Here is a 22,412-nt window from a genome sequence, read left to right on the forward strand (position 1 = left end):
TTCAATCCCTGGTCCAGGAAAATTCCACATGCTGAGGAGCAACCAAGTCCATGAGCCACAACTACTGAAGCCCTGCTCTAGAGCCTGTGCTCTGCAACAAGAGAAGCCACAGAAATCAAAGTCTGTGCATGGCAACTAGAGAGTAGCCCTTGCTCACAGCAACTAGAGAAAGCCCAAGCAGCAACAAAGACCCAGCATAGCCAATAAATAAATAAATGTCGATTAAAAAAAAAAAGGTGCCAAAAGTAAACTTGTAAATTTCCTCAAGCTTCAGTAAATAGATTAAAATTTTTAATTAGAAGAAAAAAATTTTTTAAAAAAACCTCAATTCTGCTACTCTCCTTCATTCATTTTCTAAGAGCTACACAGTAAAACCTTCCAAAGCCTGCTTTACAACAGAAATGGAAATAACTCACCACTGTGGTCCAACATTACGATTAAATAGAAAAACAAAAAGCTTTATATATAAAAAACAAAATTAACATCATGTCTTACATTTTATTTTAAAAGCCTGAATTCAAGGATTATAGTCTTCCAGCCCGGAATAAAGATACGTGCTTTACGAATGGAATATTCTGACAATGGACCCACTGTCAACTGCCCATTGTCAACTCGGTGCCTGATAAAAAACATTTAATGCATCATACCCTGAAGCCCAAGAAGTAAACTGCTATCCCGTGTGTTTCCTCATCCGCACACAAGCTCTATCTTATTTCATGACATCTATGACACACCAAGAGAGAAAAGAGCTGACAAACTGACTCACAACCAACTCTAAGACGTCTCAGACATGTTAAGGGGAAAAAAATGCCTTAGAATCTATGAAACATGGTGTAAACCTGGCATTCTTTACTAATATAAAAACACTTGCAATCTTCACACACCTATTTTCCTTCTTGGGTAAATGTGTATTTACATGGTTTACTGTATAATTCAATTCAATCTGATTCAAACATGTTATTAAAGAACCTACTATTTTGCCAACGCTATGCTAGGTACAAATAAAGCGCATCCTAGGCTTTATAATAACATGACAACTTCTCTATTGACACACGTTTGTTAGAGTGGCAGTTCTCAAACTTTTTGGTCTTAGCACCCTTTTCACTTATAAAATTGATGACCCTGGACTTCCCTGGTGGTTCAGTGTCAAGAATCTGCCTGCCAAAGCAGGGGATACAGGTTTGATCCCTGGTCCCAGAAAATTTCACATGCCACAGAGCAACTAAGCCTGTGTGCCACAACTACTGAGCCTGCATGATGCAAATACGAACGTCTGTGCACCCCAGAGCCCATGCTCTGCAACAAGAGAAGCCCATGTAACACAACTCGAAAAAGCCTGTGTACAGCAACGAAGACTCAGCACAGGCAAGAAACTGAAAAATTTTTTTTAATTAAAAAAAGATTGATGACCCCAAAGAGCTTTTTTGGTATATATATCTATTGATATTTATCACTGAAAAATGTTTAAACATTAATCCATTTAAAAGTACTAATAAATCTTATGCATGTTAACATGTTTATGGAAAAACATTTCAAAAAAAAACAATTTAGCAAATCTCTTTAATGTCTGGCTTAATAGAAGTGAGCTGGATTCTCAAATTTGCTTCTGCATTCAACTTGGTACAATATGTTTCAAATGTAGTTAGGAGACAGAAGAGTAGTTTAACAGATTTTTCAGAAAATTCTGAACATTCTGGTATCACACCGAAACTTAACAAGTGGTAGATTCCTAAAGGCTACCTGCAATGTGGAATCTGAAATAGTACAAATGAAATTTTCATAGTTACATTAAAACCCACTGCTCTACCCTGTATTTTAAACAAATCTTTTACCCAACACATGACTTCCTATCATGCCATTTAGAAAATACTAGTTTACTGACTTCTATAAATCTTCCCAACACTGACACATTTCATTACACAACATCAAAAAAATCACATTACTATCATCACTGATCTCATCAGAAATGTCTAGGTATTAGACAACTGTCAAGCATGTGGTGCAGATAAAAGTTTTTCCAAATTCTGATATTCACTTTAAAGCTTATATTATTATCACTGGCAACATACATTATCAGTTTTGCTTAAAGTGATGGGCTCACTTTGTTCCTTTGTGAGAAAACATCTGCCACACATCAAAGTCTGAATAACCAGTTTGTCAGCCAGTCACACTTTCAAGTTCAAATGGTGTTCCATTAATAAAAAAAAAAAAAGCAGCTAGTTTGGCCAGCAAGTCACCTATGTGCTTTTTCTGGAAACCACCACCATACTTTCAGTATGCAGGAAAAGTGCTCCCCATTTTAACACACAGAATATAGTAAGGAGACAGGTACTTGAGAATTAAAATTCTGAGTAATTGTCAAAATTTCGAGTACCTGTCTTGATAAGTTACTCCTTATCAAGAGCATGTTCAAGTGAAACTGCCTTTTTTAAAAACTGTAGATGTATGGTGGCAAAAAATATGACAACCACTAATATGGTTTTGGTGTGCTACGGGTTCGATGGTGTACTTTGTGGTGGGGTGGGGGGTGGGGGGCTGGTGGCTTGTGGCCTGCAAGATCTTAGTTTCTCCACCAGGGACTGAATCTGCGCCCCACTGGATCGCTAGAGAAGTCCCAAGGCTTTCATAGTTTAATCCATTATTGGTTTTGGCCTTGCATCATCAGTACAAAACATCACTACTGAAAAAAAGCAGAAAAGGGGAAAAAAATTAATGTAACTATGAAACAAGTTTTTGCTTTATCATCTCCCTAAAAGTATCCTGGGGATCCCCAGGGGCCTGCAGGCAACTCTGGAACCTCTGCATTAGAGAATTCAAACGACTGAAGAACTTACCAAAAACCTAAGGAGCAAAAATTTGTTCTTCCCTAAGAGCCTGTGCATGCACACAGAAAGAAAAAAGTATACTCATGTGTATATACAGTTTAAACATATCATTAAAGTTCTGCATTTGCAAAATGAGATTTTAAATATCTCACTATAACAAAGACATGGAAGCAAACACCAGTGACAGATGAATGGATAAAGATGTGGCACACATAATACACTACTACTCAGCCACAAAAAAGAATGGAATGACATTTGCAACAACATGGATGGACCTAGGGATCATCATACAGAAGAAGAATGACACTAAGACGTACGCATACATGACATCACTTAACAGGTGGAATCTAAAGTGTGACACAAACAAACTTATTTCCAAAACAGAAACAGACTCACAGACATAGAAAACAAGGTTACCCAAGGGGAAAGGGACAGATTAGGAGCTTGGATTAGCAGATACAAACTACCATATCAATATATAGTATGGATAAACAACGAGGTTCTATGTAGAGCATGGAAAACTATATTCAGTACCTTGGGATAAACCATAAGGGAAAAGAATATGAAAAAGCACACACACACATAATATGTAACTGAATCACTCTACTGTATAACAGAAACTAACACAACATTTTAAATCAACTATACTTCAATAAAAAGTATTCTTTTAAAATCCACCTATTACAAAGTATTCCTTCCATGATTCTGCCTAACTAAAAATAGGCCACGTATAACTTTTATAGCATGTGTGAGCTGTTAAAGCACTTCTTAAAATCTTCTCTTTCCTCACAGAGTATGGGTAAAAGGTAAAAATAAATACAAAATGAAGGTCCTCAATGAAATCCTGAACAGACCAATAAGTTCACGGTATCAAATATTAAGACAGTAAAAGTCATCTCTAGAACTACTAATTTGTAAGGGAGAACGTGAAACAGTTTATAAAGTACAAAATGAGAGTATTAATAAGCTAAATGATATGATGAGTTTAAGGTATTCAATTTTACAAATGGAATAACCAAAGTTTCAGCTGTTTCTTTTCCCAATCTTAAAAATTTCCCTTGATCTTAAATAAAACCAGCAATCAAAGAATCTTTAAGAAGAACTCCCCTGAAAATGCCATTTAATAAACGAAAGTATTACCATTTGGGACAATCTCAGAACACAAATACATATTACATGTGGACAAATGAACAATGTGCAGAAACGGCAGATGGCTCCTGCACGTAAAGGAACTCCAGTCCTCTTCAAGTTAGGGGGATCCGCCTCTCTCCTCGAGATTTCCATATTGCTTCTTTGGAGAAACAATGTTTAGTCTAAAACTGATCTAAGCGAGGACTTGGTGGAAACCTGTGGTATATTATTTATCAGAATTCATTGAGCAGGTGTTTCCTGAGCACCTACTTCATATGCAAAGCTGAATATGTGCTAGAAGGGACGGAAGCATAAGAAACTCTCACAGGCTCCAGACCTGTCACTAGAAGGACTTAATGCTATCATCTCAGCACTTTCAACCAATCTGTGCAGCTCATAAAAAGTGGGTCATAACATCTCAAAACACAAGGCTTCTAACAGACTAAATGTGAAACAGACTAGAATGAGAAGTAGCACATTATAAAACAAGTATCAGGGGATAAGAAAGGTAGAACTGAGGATAGAACAGGGCAGCTGTATAAAATTCAGCTACTTGCTACTAATTTTTTGTTGTTATTGTTTTTAAGCACAAAAGCAAATCTGGAAAAACAATTAAAAGAGTTATTATTAGCTCTGGTCACAAAAAAATGGCTCACCAAGGTGAATGGATAAACTGTGGCACATCTAGACAACGGATTATTATTCACCTCTAAAAAGAAACGGTTATTGGGCCAAAAAAAGACATGAAGGAAACTTAAATGCAAATTGTTAGGTGAAGTAAGCCAATCTGAAAAGCCTACCTACTGTATGATTCTGGAAAAGATAAAACTAAGACTGTAAAAAAGATAAGGACTTGCCAGGGGCTGTGATAGGGAAGGGAAGAGTGAACAGGAAGAGCACAGAGAATTTTTCAGTTCAGTTCAGTCGCTCAGTCGTGTCCGACTCTTTGCGACCCCATGAATCACAGCACGCCAGGCCTCCCCGTCCATCACCAACTCCCGGAGTTCACCCAGACTCACATTCATCGAGTCGGTGATGCCATCCAGCCATCTCATCCTCTGTTGTCCCCTTCTCCTCCTGCCCTCAATCCCTCCCTGCATCAGAGTCTTTTCCAATGAGTCAACTCTTCGCATGAGGTGGCCAAGGTAAGAGAATTTTTAGGACAGTGCAAATACTCTGTATGATACCACAGTGACAGATACATGTTGTTATACACATGTCCAAACCCACAGATGCACAACACTGAGTGCACCCTAGTATAAACTTTGGACTCCGGGTGATAATGATGTGTCAGTGTAGGCTCATCAACTGTAACAAATGCCCCACTCTGGAAGGGGATACTGGTAGAGGGGAGGCTGTTTATGAGTGGGGCAAGGGGATACAGGAAATCTTTGTACCTTCCCTTCAATTTTGCTGTGAACCTAAAACTGCTCTAAAAAAGTATTCTTGGGAATTCCCTGCTGGTCCAGTGGTTGGGACTCTGCACCTTCACTGCCAAGGGTGAGGGTTCAATTCCTGGTCAGGAAACTAAGATCCCACAAGCCACTCAGCATGACCAAAATGAATGAATAAACAAACTAACTTAAAAAAAAAAAAAAAAAGGCCTTCCAGGGTACTCAAACTTGAGAAAGTGAGCAAAGAAAAAAGGAGTACAAAAGAAAAAACCAGCTGAACATCTGCCCAGAGTCATCAAACCAGTAAGATGTCACTAAGCGCTACACCACTGACTCTTAGCACTGGCCTGACAAGCAGGTGCTGGCGTGAGGTCAAAGGTCTAAAAATGCACCACCAGAGTTACTAAAACAATAAACAGCTGGTTACAAACACTTCTGACTTACATACCAAAAACCCAGGTGTCCTCATGAGTTGAAAACACAAATTCTGAACTATTCTCTACAGTCTTAAACAATTTATTACCACTACAAATATTATAATATTTATAACTAGCAAGATATTTACCATTAACATTCAGTTTCTACTGTTCTTCCTCACTATCTTCAAGGAAGCCCCTGAGAGCTAAATATTTTAGCTTAACTTTTGAGCCTAGAAATCAAATGGGTTTGGTCAAATTTTAATATCTCATTATTACTTTTTCAGAAGTCACCTACCCAATAACCTCAATTATAAATATACTCTGCTCAAGAAAACAATGTATTGTAAATACTTTAAGACTTTTATCATATGAAAATCAGTGTTATTCCTAGGGAGAAAGGAGAAAACAGCAAAAAAAGAAGAGTCAAAATAAAATACACCAAAAACTGTCAGAGTAAACAAGTTCTCTTAATTAAAGAAGACTTGCTTTGAAAATTCTCAAGAAGTTCTATGCAGTTTATCTTTACATAATAATTGAATTCCTGGGTTAAAACTGTCAACTATAATTATATCAAAGTTTTCATTGAAACTACAAATAGAACTGCCAAAAAAACAAGAGAAAAAGATATTGAAATGGTGAAAAATACACCCCTTTAAGATAGAATAAAATGTTTCAATGGGTCAAAATAAGGACCCTTTGCTAGAATTCACAGCTAATAATATATTTTTTTCTGTTATAAGTTAACTACATAACTAGTTAATAACAGAAAGATATACAGAATGTAATAACTTTTATCACTATCTCACACCCAAGTTCTCTTTCTGATCTAAAACTCAAGATGATAGAATTTCTTGAACTATAAGGTTTTAACTAACACTAAGGTTGCAACTCATCCTAAGTTTATCTTCATTTCCACATGTTATTCTAGATCTAAAAACAGCCAAATGCTGAAAGGTAAATTTGCCATGCAAATTGCTAAATAACCAAACACACTAAATCTGTGTGCTCCAAGACCACATTCTCATATATCTACATCCCATTTTTAAAAAAAGGCAGTACCATTTACACTCAAGAGTAAGTTCTGTACAAAATCCACTAATAACTAAGATTAATGCACTACTGTGTTACAATCAGAAGTCAAAAACAATTACTCCCTCCGGGAGGTGAAGCCTACCTCCTCTGGCCTCCTTGACAGTCAGCTGCTGCTGCTGCTGCTACGTCGCTTCAGTCATGTCCGACTCTGTGCGACTCCATAGACAGCAGCCCACCAGGCTCCCCCGTCCCTGGGATTCTTCAGGCAAGCACAATGGAGTGGGTTGCCATTTCCTTCTCCAATGCATGAAACTGAAAAGTGAAAGTGAAATCACTCAGTCGTGTCCGACTCTTTGCGACCCCATGGACTGCAGCCTACCAGGCTCCTCCGTCCATGGGATTTTCCAGGCAAGAGTACTGGAGTGGGGTGCCATTGCTTTCTCCATGCAAGTCAGCTAACACTTGGTAAAGAATCTGCCTGCAATGCAGGAGACCCTGGTTCAATTCCTGGGTTGAGAAGACCAGCTGGAGAAGGGATAGGCTATCCACACCAGTATTCTTGGGCTTCCCTTGTGGTTCAGCTGGTAAAGAATCAACCTGCAATGCGGGAGACCTGGTTCGATCCCTGGGTTGGGAAGATCCCCTGGAGAAGGGAAAGGCTGCCCACTCCAGTATTCTGGCCTGGAGAATTCCATGCATTGCATTCTCCATGGGGTCGCAAAAAGTCGGACACGGCTGAGCAACTTTCACTTTCACACTTGATGACTAGCTTTTGAAGAACAGAACACAGAAGGGAAAAACAGTAACTTTACAGTGGAGAAACTTGGCAAGTGCAACCTAAGCCAAGTGGATCAAAGTTAACATCACCAGTGAGGTTACGAGGACATAGGTACTCCCCCCAATACACACCCCACTTGTGATAAAAAGGGCACTTCATCTCTGCAGTATTCTTTCCAATACCCACAAGAAGTTTGGCTAGATTTTAATACCTCACTATTATGAGGCCTAATCATGAGGGGGGAAAAATCAGATAGACTGGAATTGAGCACTCCAAAAACTGCCTGACCAGTGCTCCAGAACAGTCAAGGTCACGCAAAACAAAGAGAAACTGTCACAGACTAGAGAAGGCTAAGGAGACGTGACCACTAACACGGAAAACCTGCAACAGAAAAAACATGTTCATGGAAAAACCGGTGAAATCTGAATAAAGCCTGGAGTTTAGTTTATAGTAACATACCAACACTGATTTCTTAGTTTTGAAACACGTGCCTCAGTAACATAAATAACACAGGGGTAATGAGAATTAGGTGGGGCATAAGAACTCTCTGATCTTTGCAGTACCTGTAAAGTACTGTAAATCTAAAATTATAAGTTTATCTTTAAAAATAAAAGCTATCAAAACATTAAGGCAAATCAGTAGAAAATAAGAAGGGCAGCTTACATCCCAAGCCTTCTGTTAAAATCACCCCAACTTTTAAAAAATTAAGCATCTAAAGTGTTTGTACATCCTTGACCATCTTGAGACTAATAATTAAAATTACCATAACACAAAGCAAAACTGAATCACTACAGACACTCAGTTTAAATATCAATAAAAATGCTGGCAATTAAATTTTCTTCAACAGATATATCTTCAATATCTGGAGAGTATTAAGACATAAAGGTGTCTAAGCACTATTATTTCCACTTCATGATTTGCAGAATGCAAGGTATTTCAGTAATGCATTTGTGGCATTATAACAGAAATATCTCTGTGTCAAAATTTAAACTATGATCTGAAAAAAAAAAAGGACAAAGGTAAAAAAATATTTAGATGCTTAAATACTGAACTGTCTCAAACTCTTATGGGATCCTGTTGCGGCTGGGCATATTCTTTTACTCAATTATACCCACATTCCCTAAGTTTACCTTTTAAAACCTGAAATATAATTCAGGTAATTAAATACATAAAATTTTGAAAGGAACAGCATGCTGCCATTCTATCTTGATAAAAGCTTCCATAAATCAGGTACTTTTACAAGGCTTACTTTCTTCTAAAATTATTGACAGGGCACATACAATTCAGACATCTCAAGAATACCAAATTCAATGCCATCTAATCTACTGTTATAAAGAGATATCAGAACATTTATATTAAAAGCTATTTAAGTCAATTTTTTTCTTTATGATACATTCATAAATAGGATTAACTGACGCATTGGGCTATATACAGCTTTAACTCTATTTTTCACGTAATAAATGTGACTATAAGTAGCAAAACTGATTTTATAAGTCACAGATGAAAAACAGATTCCTATATCAACTTTGGGTTCTATTTTTTCTATCAATAACAAAAACAAAGTTACCAGAGTTTACTCTCCAAATCTGAAGTAGTACAGCCAAGCATTAGTATTTCTCAAAGTGTTACCTAAGGCCACAAATGATATTCCCTAAAAAGAATACAATTGTTACTTTCAACTTTCAATTACAAGGAGCCCTCATATTTAAAAAGGGCTCTGTAATACTATTATCTGCATTCCAAGTTTACTCCAAGTAGAACAACAGGTTAAAATATCTATGAAAGTGTAACATCTACTAAAATTTAACTTCAAATAATAAAATGCCATCAAACTTCATCAGAGCTGACAAAACACTCTAAGAATGACATGTGAGAACTAAACCAGCCAGAACTGACAGACTAAAACTGTTACATTTTTCCCAATTCTTTCAAATAATAAGCCCCAATTTAAAAGCATAAATCATACACTAATTTTTGATTCTATAAAAAAGATTTCTATTTCCCATTAAGCAGAAAGATAAGACATGTATCTCTTGTCAACTAAGATAATCCAGTTCAAAGGCTTAAGCACACAGATCAGATCAACCCCCAAAATGGAGAATAAGCACAAGTAGATAGGTATTTTGTTAGTCATTCTTTGAGTTACAAGATGCAAAGGGGGGAACCCCCTGGAGGTTCAGTGGTTAGGATTCCATGCTTTCACTGCATGGGGCATGGGTTTGATCCCTGGTTGGGGAACTAAGGTCCTGCATGTCTGTGTGGTGTGGCCAAAAAAGAAAAAAATGTAAAAGGGCTAAAATTTAAACCTGGGAGTAAGCTCCCAAGGGGCAGGAGACTCCCATATACCTTGCCTGAAGAGCACAGGAGGATGCTGAGAGAGACCTCTAGACTCCCTACCTTGAGGACTTAAAGAAAATAGCAGCTCTTCAATCTCCAACACTGGCCAGATTGCATAAAACCAGTTAGAAAAACCAAATTCTCTATAGCGATGAGAGATGAAGATCTTTAAAGTGTAAGAACTCAAGATTCAGGTGCCAAGTTCCACCATGTCTCAACTTCACTGAACAGAGTTAGGGCAAATCTAAGGCACAGCCTATTTTTACCTTTGGAGAATGGGTATCAAAGTTGTAAACTACTACTATATGTTTTTAGCATAAGTAAGTTCAAGTTTGATAAATAAATGCCAAATTGCACAAACTGAAATAGGCCAAGCATATTCTGAGTTTCTAACTTCTAGAAAAAATAATCTGACTTTACTTCTACTTTTAATTAAGGAAATACCTTCTCTCCAAAGGTTTATTTGTGTATTTTCCTGCCAGTACATTCAACTCTTTTGTCTGATTTCTAGAAATTAGTCACAGTATAAGAGAGGCACACTAATAGAAAACAGACATACAGAATGAAATATATGAAAAGAATTTAGTCTTTTTGAGTCACCAATAGTCTTCCCGATATGTCATTGTTAACATATTATAAAACTCTTGGCTAAAACTCAAAGGAAAAGCCACGTTAATTACTCAAAGATTGATAGAATCTGTCTACTCTAAGAGCCTATAGAAAGAAGAAAGCAAGTAAATGTTCACAAGAAGGTGAATGAGTCAATACAGGTATACTCAAATATACATCTTGTGATAATCAAAGGCAGCATTCAAGGGTGGCCTTTCTTCACTACCAGAAGAAATGGGCAGCAATCCAGGTAATTAGACTAAAGAACACACTTAAAGGTCTACTTCCTCTCCTCCTTCCATTCATAAAATAAACCTGACTTAAAAGAAAAGTATTATGTTTTTTAATTTCTGAGGATACAAATGAATAGAAAAGCAAAATACAGGGTTTGTTTTTTTCTTATTATCAAGATGGTGGTGGCTCTGGTGAACTGAATGAATTAATTGGTAAAATCAACAGATGCTAATAATGCCAAAATCAAGTTGTCAAGATCAGTGATTCTGTTATCAAATACACATTATGTTCTACATTTTAATATACTTACTTAAATATACTCAAAAGCAACATTGAGATGGGTCACCAAATTAAGATAAACAGTTAAAACTCCTCTCATAAGAAAACACCACAAGCATTTAAAATGCATTTCTCTTCTGTTTTTATCCATTTCATGTAAGTTTGTAATAAAGACCCAAAATGTACAAGAAATTCATGGGATGATTTCATTGTCGGAGCCTTAATCTGCATTAACAATGTGACCAAGTTCCAAATCCCACTTGTAGGACTCTCAAGGTGACCATTTGTTAGTGAAAAAAGCAAATTCAGTCTCTTTCCTTTGGAATGAAATAAAAAGTATGACCTAGTTTTAAGCTTTGTTGCCAAGGAGACTTATTAATTTATTTACAGATTTAGATTAATAGATTAGCAAAAGGGTACTAAACATTCAGTAGTCTGTAAAACCATAAAACAATGTATCTAACTATATTATACCTAGTGATCTCTTATGAACACAGTTCTCACCAAGTCAACTTTCTACAGACAGACACTACAACAGAAAGGTTTACTCAAATCTTTGAACTAATCAATCCTTCAAATTAATCTACACAACAGAAAGTCAACTGATTAAAAAGCAAAATTCAGATAACCAAAGTTATACTGAACCATCTGAATGAAACAACTAAATCTATATTCACTAAGCTGAGTAGTAACCCAATTGCTTCTGAAGTAACATGAACCAGGCACACACTGTATCTAATTTTCTGTTTATATTACTGATCAACTAAGATTTTATCATCCAAGAAGCCTTGAAAAGCATGCATGATAAAAACATAATACACAGAAAAAGAAACATTTTGCCTAATACTAAAGCCAAAATGCACAATTTACAATATTAATAACAATTTCTCATATAGGGAGTATCTCTTACTCTGATACATAATACGCCTTCTTAAAAGTGGTTTACAAGTTGGAAACCAGGAAGCTGAACAAAGCCATTCCATTTCCTATCAATTCAATTTCCTATCAATTAAATAATATTCTGAATCCCTAAATATGGTTCCTCCAAGTGCAACAGCCCAGGTATCTTTTGAGAGCCCAAAGACAGACCCACCAGTCATGCCTGTCCTGACAAAGTGCAGCCAAGCGTCTTCACATCACATGGCTTTCCTATGCCTCCTGGCTGCTCTGCAGGACAGGTCAAAAGATCAGTAAGCACCTATTCAAACCACCCACTTGATGCCCCAGATACCTAAAAGGCAGGGTAAGGCGGAAAGGATCCTTCACCCCTCATGAGCATGTAACTGCCCCGTGGGACTTTCCACCACCTGGGTCTTAAGGATTTGGGTTCTGTCGGGCATGGGCAGGTGCCACCACAGGCACCAGCCTGCGAACAACCTGCCAGGTTCCCAAGCATCCGATGAGGTACAGAGAAGAAATTATAATAACCATGAAGTGAAGTGAAGTGAAGTCGCTCAGTCGTGTCCAACTCTTTGCGACCCTGGGGACTGTAGCCCGCCAGGCTCCTCTGTCCATGGGATTCTCCAAGCAAGAATACTGGAGTGGGTTGCCATTTCCACCCCCATAAAAATATAACAATTCTTCTCATACACCTGAGAATTACCAAGGTAACAATAGCCTATCAAAAGTACACACTGACTTGCCTATGTTTCCATAGATTTCTACATTGCACTTAAATTACACTTTGGCAATCTGGAAATAATACTAACATATATGCTCAGAGCACCATCCTCATGTTTGAGGACTGAACCAAAGTCCACCCAGTGAATAAACTGTCACTGACTCCAACATAAAACAGGCTGTCTTTATTCTTGTTAGCTAAGCTAAAAATTCCAGTTGTCAGTAGCTAAGATGTTAATTTTTTAAGCAACATGCATATAAACTAGTATACATTCAAACGTTGGTAATGTATAAAAATGTGCTAGTAAAGCAACATTTGATTTATTATTATAGCAATGTCTATTAATTAACTTATCAAATCACTTATATAGGATGCCAGAAGTTAAAAAGCAAAACAAAAAACCCCACTATTTTGCTAAATATTAACTTTTTAAAAAAAGATTCCAGGAAAACATATTAAGGGATACCCTCTTAGAATCTGTTTCCAGTTCTGCCACTAGGTTCCTCTTGGTTCTTTTTATCTGAGTTTTTAGTCCATAGGAAGGGGCTTCCCAGGTGGCGCTACTGGTAAAGAATCCACCTGCCAATGCAGGAGATGCAGGTTCAATCCCTGGGTCGAGGTCTCCTGGAGTAGGAAATGGTAACCCACTCCAGTATTCTTGCCTGGAAAAGTTCATGGACAGAGGAGCCTGGTGAGCTGCAGTCCATGCAGTCACAAAGAGTCTGACGCCACTGAGCGACTAAACGCATACACAGTCCATATGACCAATTTAGACCTTAACAGGGTCCTATGTGATTATTTGTAAACTGGAGGTGCTAAGTAAAACTAATGTTAAAAAAATTCTTATCAATACTTTACAAAAAGCAAGAAAAAGGTACCATCAACAAAGAGGGTGCTTACCATCTCACAAAAATACAGTCTTATTAGCAAATGCAAAAATAAAAGTTATTTGTGACCATATTTCTTGAAGTACCATTTCAAAGGGCCACAAAACAAAAATATTTCACAACGAAAATTTAACTAACTTTGAATGAGGGAAAGGGAAGGGCAGCCACAGAACTAGCTTTGACAGTTAGGTCAGAAGTCAGTGTTTAGACTTATGTTATTTAATGGGACTCCTTTAAAACACACAACTGAAACAAGAGTTCAATGCCACAACCATCCTCATTTACGTTTTTAAATTCAAGCAACCTATTATAAAGTTAAATCTGTATCTACCACATGATCCAGCTATTCCACTCTAATATATTTACCCAAAAGAAAAGGAAGCATATGTCCAGAGCAGCTTTACTTGTAATAACCCCAAGCGGAAAACAACCCAAATGTCCACAAAGGGGTGAACGCGTAAACAAATTATGGTACAGCCATACAGTGAAATACTACTCAGTGGTTTAAAAAAAACTACATGATAACAAGGGGGGATCTAAAAAATATGAGGAAAGAATTCACACAATACAGTATATGATTCCATTCATATAAAATTCTAGAAAATGCAAAATAATCTACAGTGACAAGAGAAACTGTGGGAAAATGAGTATGTTCACGATCTTGACTGTGGCAATGGGCTTCATGAGTGATACTTATGTGAAAACCTACCAAATCTATCACTTTAAACATGTATAGTTATTTTATGTCAATTATACCTCAATAAAAAACAAAAGGAAAAATAATCAAGTCACCAAAACTCTACAGCTCTTACCACTCAGACAGCTCATGAATATATTATGTGCAACCTACCAACTCAGAGAAGGCACTTTGAGAAGTACAAAAGTATCCCTAATGTAAGAATCACTATTTTCAAACACACACAAAACAACATGAAAGTTTAAACAAAGAGATCAGAACTCATTTTTCATTACTATGCCAGGCTGACTGCTTCAGTGCTGAAAGGACACCAGCTAAAACACAATATAACAAAGTGAGAATCCACTGGGTGTGGGACCTCAAGATTTTAAATAAATATTCTAACTCAAAAGCTTACCTTCTCTGATCTAGAATATCATTTCTAGAAAAGAGAAATAATCCAAAAATGTAAGAAAAGCCTTATGCATGTTAATTTCAATCTTATTTATCACAGGAAAAAGGCAAAGAATTAAATCAATGGCACAGGCATGCTTTAGGTTATGGTTTAGCTCTTATAATAGCCCATTACATGAGCTATTATATCCGATATTTATAAATGGGAAAAACAGCTGCAAAAATATTAAGCAAAAACATGGCACATACAGTATGATCAACAGATTGAAAATAATATATCCTGGGAGGGGGGGGAAGCACTGATAAGAAAAAACTATATAATGTTAACATTTCAGGACAATGGTTCTCAAACTGTGGTTGCTGGACAGAACAGCATCACCATCATCTGGGAACTTCTCAGAAATGTATGTTCACAGGCCCCACTCTAGACTGAGTGAATCACACTATTTCAGCGGTGGGACCCATTTTAACAAACCCTCCAAGTAGGCTTCCCCCATGGCTCAGTCGGTAAAGAAACTGCCTGCAATGCAGGAGACCTGAGTTTGATTCCTGGGTCAGGAAGATCTCCTGGAGAAGGAAATGGCAACACACTCCAGTTTTCTTGCCTGGAGAATGCCATGGACAGAGGAGCCTGGTGGGCTACAATCCATGGGATCCCAAGAGTCAGACGCGACCTAGCGACTAAACCACCACCACCACCAAGTCCTTAAGATCACACTGAAGTTTGAGAACCAGTATTTATTTAAAGGATAGGCTTATGGGAGATGGTTTTCTTTCCCTTTTTGTAACCTGTATTTTCCTCAATTATCTTACTACTCGTATAATCCAATTAAAGTTTTTTCATTTAAGTATTTTACTAAAATGTACACTGCAGGTCTACAGTTAAAAAGCTATTCCACTATAAGCACTTTCGCAGGTCTGAATCATATGCCAAAAAAATCCAGTGATTCTTGGAACCATTAAAATCTGGTAAGACTGAGACAAGATACTAAATTACATATAATTATATATCTATAATATATGTAGATATGTACAGGTCAAGGTGCTGGGGAAACTGCACAATACTAGAAAACCAACAAATCCAGGTTCCTTTAACACACTCATACACACACGCAAACAGGTAAGGGATTTTTATGGGTCACATCTGCAAAGATTGTTTTCCCCTAAAAGCTGAATTTTTAGGCTTGTGTGTAATTTACTAGAACTGCAGTGCAGGAATCAGATGTTCTGAAGCTGTGAATGCTTACTCATGCAGGTTCCTGCTTAACCAAAGTGCCAGTATGTTATATTTGTCACCAAAATCTAGGCAGAGAAGACAAATTCAGAACACTGAGAGTTGCCAAAGCTTTAACTTTTAGCTTGAAGACCATAAAACTGTTCCACCTTCCATCTTTTCATCTCACTAAAACAGAGATCACAGGAAGTAAAAGGCAAACCACACTTTTCCAATGACACTGGAGTTAGTTAAAAGATAATAGAACCGTCTACACTTTTAGCACAAATAAAAGAGCAACAAACACTACTAACTTAGGGACAGAATAACTATGGATCAACAGCAAAACACCCAAGTTGAAGACAAATGGCTACACATTTTAATATTTGTTTTTCAGTTTTTAACATCAATCTTTTAAATAACAGGGAGAGAGATCCCCATATATCCCATCATATAAAATTCGCTTTAAACTTTCTATTCCTTGAAAAGTCAATTCTGAAAGTAAATATGAGTTATTAAAATTAAAAAAAAAAAGGTGACACATACAGTCCTCACTTGCTATAACACAACACGTACTTTGATTTTTTCTGTTTTAGTTACATAAGCACACACCAAATTTTTCACTACGAAACCCCCAGCATCTAGCCCCAAGGCTGGCGTGAGAAAAGTGCAGAAATGACTGAGGGGATGAACCTGTTACTGAAAGCTTCTGAAACCCTAAGGCAGACAACTAGGATTCTATAAGATTCACTAATGCTGATAATGAATTTAGTATAGGACACTGGCCCTTTCTGATCACTGCTCTTAAAGCTTTTACAAGGGAAGCTTACTTTTCTACTATACTTTTGAATCCCTGCAGGAGTCGGTTAATTACATTTAAAGTCGTGACTATCCGTTTTTAGCTACCACACTCCCTCTGAAAAAGGGACTCTTTGAAAACTCTTGGTATTATAAAATTAAGTTCCAAAATTTCACACCAGTAACAAACACAGTGCTTGCCAAGTTCTCGTTACCATCAATCCACTTTTCTGATTTAACCCTGAATATTTCTTGTACTCTTAACAGGTCAGGTTTTCCTCTCCTCTTTTTACCCCTTGAAAATACACTTGATCCTGTGACACCACTCACAAGGCCTCCCCAGCTCCAACTTCTTTTGTATATAAACACACTGGTCACACATTCCCATCAGCTGTTTGGTAGCTCCGCCCCTCCTCCTTTTCCGGGTAGTAACAGAGCAGCCAATAAGCTGTGAGGAGCTGTGCCTACGGCCTTTTGCCTGCATAGGCTTTTCCAAAACAAGCAGTTCCAGCCTTCAGCAGGGGCCACTGGTTCACAGATAAAAGGATCACCAGGCTGTGCAACAGGGTGAGACGAGTAACCCCCACCAACAAGGAAACCCATGTAATCTGAGCTTGTTTGTTCCTCTACCCAGGAGAACTTAAACCGATATTCCTTTAGGGCAAATCACGCTTTAAGGTCACCAGAGTCCCAGGTCTCAGACAATCTAAATAATCAGCCGGTTCGAGATAGAAACCTCAAAGCTTGCCAGGCTGAGAACAGCACAGTATCACCCACCCACCTCACTTTGCAAAACAAATGGCAACACTATTATTCAACCACCATTCCACAGGATTTGGGCTTTTTGCAAGTTTTTTGATTGGGACACATTCCTACAGGGCTCAAGTCATGTACATCAGTTTCTAGGCTCCTGGAGAGGTTTGCACAACCCTCAGCAAAGGATCAGAAGAGAAACAATGAATGAGTCAGAGTTTCAGAACATAATCGCCCAGCAGACTATTAAGTGCATTGGTGCAAAACACTCACTCCCTCCATAACTTGGAAGTCAGCTCTCCTCCTACCAACCCGTCACAAAAGAAATATAACCGACTCCAAACAACAACCAGAGACGGTGTCTCTGAAAGGACCTAACGAGGTGCTGGAAGGCAGTGGCCAATTAGTTACACATCCTCTTCTTTCCCTACCCCCACGCACTACTTTCCTACTATATAGATTCCCTGCCAGGCTGTAAATCCTGGTGGCATAATTATGCTCAGGAGACATCCAAAAATGGGCTGAAACAGGAGATTTCAACAAAACCAGCTATCAGCCTACACACCAAAGAAATCAAGGGGGCACTGAGGGGCAAAAAGCAAGTACATTCCTCCAGACCTTTCCTACTTCCTCCACACCATCTTTCATTTTCAACCCTCAACTGTTTCACACAATTGTATTCATTTTAGCAGTGTCCTGGTAAATACACCTTGCTTAAATTTCATGGTAAATATACCTTGCTCAAAAAACTGTTGTCTCCATTTGGGCCTACTAATGTGAATTCAACAGAGAAACGAGGCCACAAAATCTCTCACACACCCACCCCAACACACATGCACAACAAAAGGAAATACAAAAAATTTAACTCAGACCAGAAAATAACAAACATGAAACAAAGATAACCTCTGGCTTTTAAATCCCGAGACTGTTGTCCTCCTATCTCAGACATGTACAATTTTAAAGCGCCTCTGCTTTCTTTTGTCAGAGAGGAGGAAGGTGGGGAAAGAACAGAAGGCCAATGCATCTTTGCCTTTCTTCATCTTCTACTAAAAATAAGCTATGAAATAAGCCACTTAGGGGAAGAAAAAAAAGAAAGACACCCTGCTGTTCTTTGTCTGTTTTCTTCCCCCTCTCCACCCCCCACACCCCGACTCCTAAATACGGTAATCATTCTAGATGCCACAACTACTAAATGAACAAAAGGCACTGTATGGAAAAGGCATCAGGTCAAGTAAGGCCTCACCCTCTTTATCCTCAGCCTTCTAAAAAAATATATGGAAGTATATAATCTGAGAATCTGACACTGATCAAAGACAGCTGGAATTCTCTCTCACCCCCATCCCAATTAAACATTAGGCAGAAATTTGCATTAGGTGTGACAGTAAGTCTCAATTCAAGATAAAAATAACTCAAGATTCTGCCACCATGTCATTTCCTAGTTTCTAAACAAAAATAAAACCCGAAACTGCTTTGTGTAAAATGTACACACAGCCATAGTTACAAGTTTTCCTGCCACCTTATGAAAAGCCAACATTACGGCTATCATTCACACATTTACAAAACTCAATCATAGCCACAAACAGCTCATAAAGAGTCAGTTTCACTTGTGCCTAAACATATATTTGGTACATAATATATACTTTATTACTTGCTCCTCTAATTCCCACTCCCACCTCCCCCAAATTCTAAACTTCTAACCCTAAACTGAGACGTTCATGTACTGTTTCTAATTTCTAATCAAGTTTTACTGAGTGAAGAGAAAAACATCTTATTCCTGAAAAGATTATGGAGTTGGGGGGGGTGGGGGAGAAGAATCACTTGCCCAGGCAACTTCCCTTCCATCCCCCACTTCTAAACCAAATGAAAAAAACTACTTTTTTAAAACTTCAGCGAATTGTTTAAGTGACTGTTCAACAATAATCATCGATCTCTACAAACGGGTAAAACATCCAATCAAAAACAGTAACAATAAAAGGAAGAAAGAAGGAATTCACCTGAAGAATCTAGCCAAACAACTTGAGTTATATAAACAAAACCCAGCAACAGGGGGAAATGGTGGGGGGATGGGGGTAAAGGAGAAACAGAAGCAGGAGACAGGACTTTTTAAACTGCGTTTCACACACTACCACTCTCCAGCCCTGGGTTCCCCCTCTTCCGAGGGATTTAGTCTTTTGGAACCCTGGGCTCCTCTCTCTCATCACTCTCTAAATTACCCCTCAAAATATGTCTCGATTTGTCACAGGAACCTTCGCGAATTTCTCTAGCTGGTCATGAAATAATCGGTCTGGACTCCAACCAAAACCACTGCCTGAAGGACTCTTATCAGTTAGAGCTTTCCCACTGCTACCTCCAAAGTACATAAAGTTGGGGGTGGGGGGAGTAGGAAAATAAAGGGTGTCACTTGGCAAGAACAGGGCAGTTATTATGAGCACCTTATTCTCATACAGGGAGTTTGCTTAACTGGCTAGTGCAGGGGCTATTTGGTCAAGGAGATCCTCTTTTTCTCCTTCCCCCTCAGCTGTCATAGCCACAATATGGAGGGTGGCTTGCTGGAGGGCCTGGGGGTCCTCACCACATACTATGGGTGGGATAGGCCTTGTCGGTAGGAAGAAAAGAGTGGGGTTCTTCTAAGGACCAGAAAGCTTAATAGGGGTAGCTGATCTAAAATATTCAGAGCTCTTTAATACAAGAGGGGGGCACTGAGCAGACTACTCTCTTCCTAATATAGAAAGGAATTAGGGATAAAGGAGGTCACTTGAGTTACCCCAGTTCAAGAAGCACTGTGAGAGGAGGGAATGAAAGCATCTCAAGAAAAGGAGAAAGGCTTCGCTCTAGGGAATTTCTATCTCGAGTCCCCAAATTCAGAGCGAGCAAACAGGAAAAAGAAGGTGGGCTTGGTGGTGAAGAGAGAGGGCTGGTACTGCAAAAAAAAAAAAAAAGACCCATTTGGGAGTCCAAACGTCGTGGAGAAAAGTCACGGGGACTAGGGGTGCGGAAAGAGCGTGGAACAACGCACATTTCGGGGTGCTGCAGATAAAGGGGGAGCTGAGAAGGATCTCGGCTCCTGGGAGGTGCCAAGGAGCCTCCGTAGGCACTGGGAGGAGGGAGGGGTGGGAGGAAGCCTTGGACAGTGGGCTGGAGTGCCACTGGGCCCCTGCTTAGGTTTCAGGGGGTGCCCCGGGCATCCCCATATCGTCCCCCACGTAGAACCCGAATTCCTCCCCCTCCACGAAGGATACAGCTTGACCACGTCCGTGTCCATCCGCCTCTTGCCCGGACTAGGGGATGACATGGTGTCGCCGCTGCCTCCCCGTCGCCTGCGCCGCCGCCGCCTCTCGCCCTTCCTCAGCCCGCCTGTCACGGGCCCCGGGCCCCGGCTCTGAGGAGCCCGCGGCCGCGCCGGCTCCTCGATGGAGGTGGCAACACCCCCGCGGTCCTGTTTGGTCCCGTCAGCCGCCGCCGCCGCCGCCGCCGCCGCCGCCCCCCGCACGGGGGGGAACACCGGGCACTGTCCGGCCGAGTGGGGGTGGGGACCCCGCGGCGCACGGCTCGGGCTGCCCCTCTCCGGCTGTGGGTTCCGCCGCGGCCCGGACCTGGCGCTCCTCTGCGCCGCGCGTCGCTCCCTCCTGCCTGCTCTAGCTCTCTCGCCTGCTCGCCCGCTCACCCTCTCGCCGGCTCCCAAGCCGCCTCCACGACAAGCGGACGACTCCTGCTCAATCGGCCTCTCTACCCCAGCCTCGCTCTGGGCGCCGTGACGTCACCTCTGTGACGTCATCGGCGGGGCGGGCCCAGCTGGCGAAAGGGGTGGGGTGCCGCGGCGGCGGAGGCGTGGGCTTTAGCAGGGGATTCTGGGAGTTGTAGTTCCTCTTTTTCCTGCCTGCCCAGCTTTCTGCCCCCTCCCCCAACTCCCTCACACACTTAATCGCTCAACTGTCAGCGTCGTTGTCATCATCAAAAACGATAATGGTTAAATAATGGCAGTATCATCATATTCATGTTTCAGGGTAATGAACCTCCTTCCCACATACACTGTTAAAAAGTCTGTTTATTTGATTTAAGGAAGCCAAGGTGGCAATTAACCCAAACAGGCACCAAAATCTAGAAATTCCTAAACCAGCAGGTTCCCTGCCCTCTGCTCCCACCTTGAAAGGAGAGAATACCCAGGCTTCTTCAAGCTTGCAAACCAGGGTTTGCTATCCTTCATGTGTATAGGGTCATTTTTTCAATGATTAGAGTTGAGACAGCATGATGGCAATTTGGTTGTAACATCTCTAATCTACACAGTATGAGGTGATTTCACAAAGTGAATGACTGAAAGAAGCAGAAGTACCCCAAATATACTGTTGTTTAGGACAGTTTGTTCTGCCTTCCAAACTCCTAGAGCAAACCTATAACTTCATCATTCATTCAGTAAGCATTTATTGATCACCCATTGTGTGGTAATCACTCTGGTGGACATAAGGATATCATGGTGAACTTTAAATTTACACAGCCCTCCCAGTGTGGTCTAGATCTAGACTGTCAGCATCACCTGGGAACTTGTTAGAAACACAGGCTAGAGCTTCACCTCAGACCTACTGAATTAGAATTTGCAGTTTAACAAGGTCCCCCGGTGATTCCTTTGTGCAGTAAAGTTTGAGAGACACAGCTCTACAAGGCGGAGAAGGCAATGGCAACCCACTCTAGTACTATTGCCTGGAAAATCCCATGGACAGAGGGGCCTGGTGGGCTGCAGTCCATGGGATCGCTAGGAGTCGGACACGACTAAGCGACTTGACTTTCACTTTTCACTTTCATGCATTGGAGAAGGAAATGGCAACCCACTCCAGTGTTCTTGCCTGGAGAATCCCAGGGACGGGGGAGTCTATGGGGTCGCACAGAGTCGGACACGACTGAAGCGACTTAGCAGCAGCAGCAGCAGCAGCTCTACAAGGCACTCCAAAAGAACTGATGTGGAATCCTGGAGTCAACCAGGCAAAGGGGCCAGGAAGGAATGTTCCAGGCAGCTCCTG

At 39.9% G+C, this 22,412-nt stretch overlaps 1 protein-coding gene across 4 annotated transcripts in view; it reads right to left on the reverse strand.

The window, feature by feature from the left end:
• Nucleotides 1–21,144, reverse strand: part of UBE2H (ubiquitin conjugating enzyme E2 H) — a 102,223-nt gene extending 81,079 nt beyond the window's left edge. For 3 of the 4 annotated variants that reach the window (XM_059885706.1, XM_059885704.1, XM_059885703.1), the window contains exon 1: nucleotides 20,640–21,114. Coding sequence is in view for 2 of the 4 variants with exons in the window: in XM_059885703.1 (XP_059741686.1) it covers nucleotides 20,640–20,692 (53 nt within the window). In the remaining 2 variants the exon portion in view is untranslated. Of the gene's footprint in view, nucleotides 1–20,639 lie in introns of all 4 variants that reach the window. The other variant, NM_001037614.2, reaches the window with a different exon arrangement.
• Nucleotides 21,145–22,412: the final 1,268 nt, after the last annotated feature.

Source organism: Bos taurus, chromosome 4, assembly GCF_002263795.3.
Source record: "Bos taurus isolate L1 Dominette 01449 registration number 42190680 breed Hereford chromosome 4, ARS-UCD2.0, whole genome shotgun sequence".
Lineage (NCBI taxonomy): Eukaryota > Metazoa > Chordata > Mammalia > Artiodactyla > Bovidae > Bos > Bos taurus.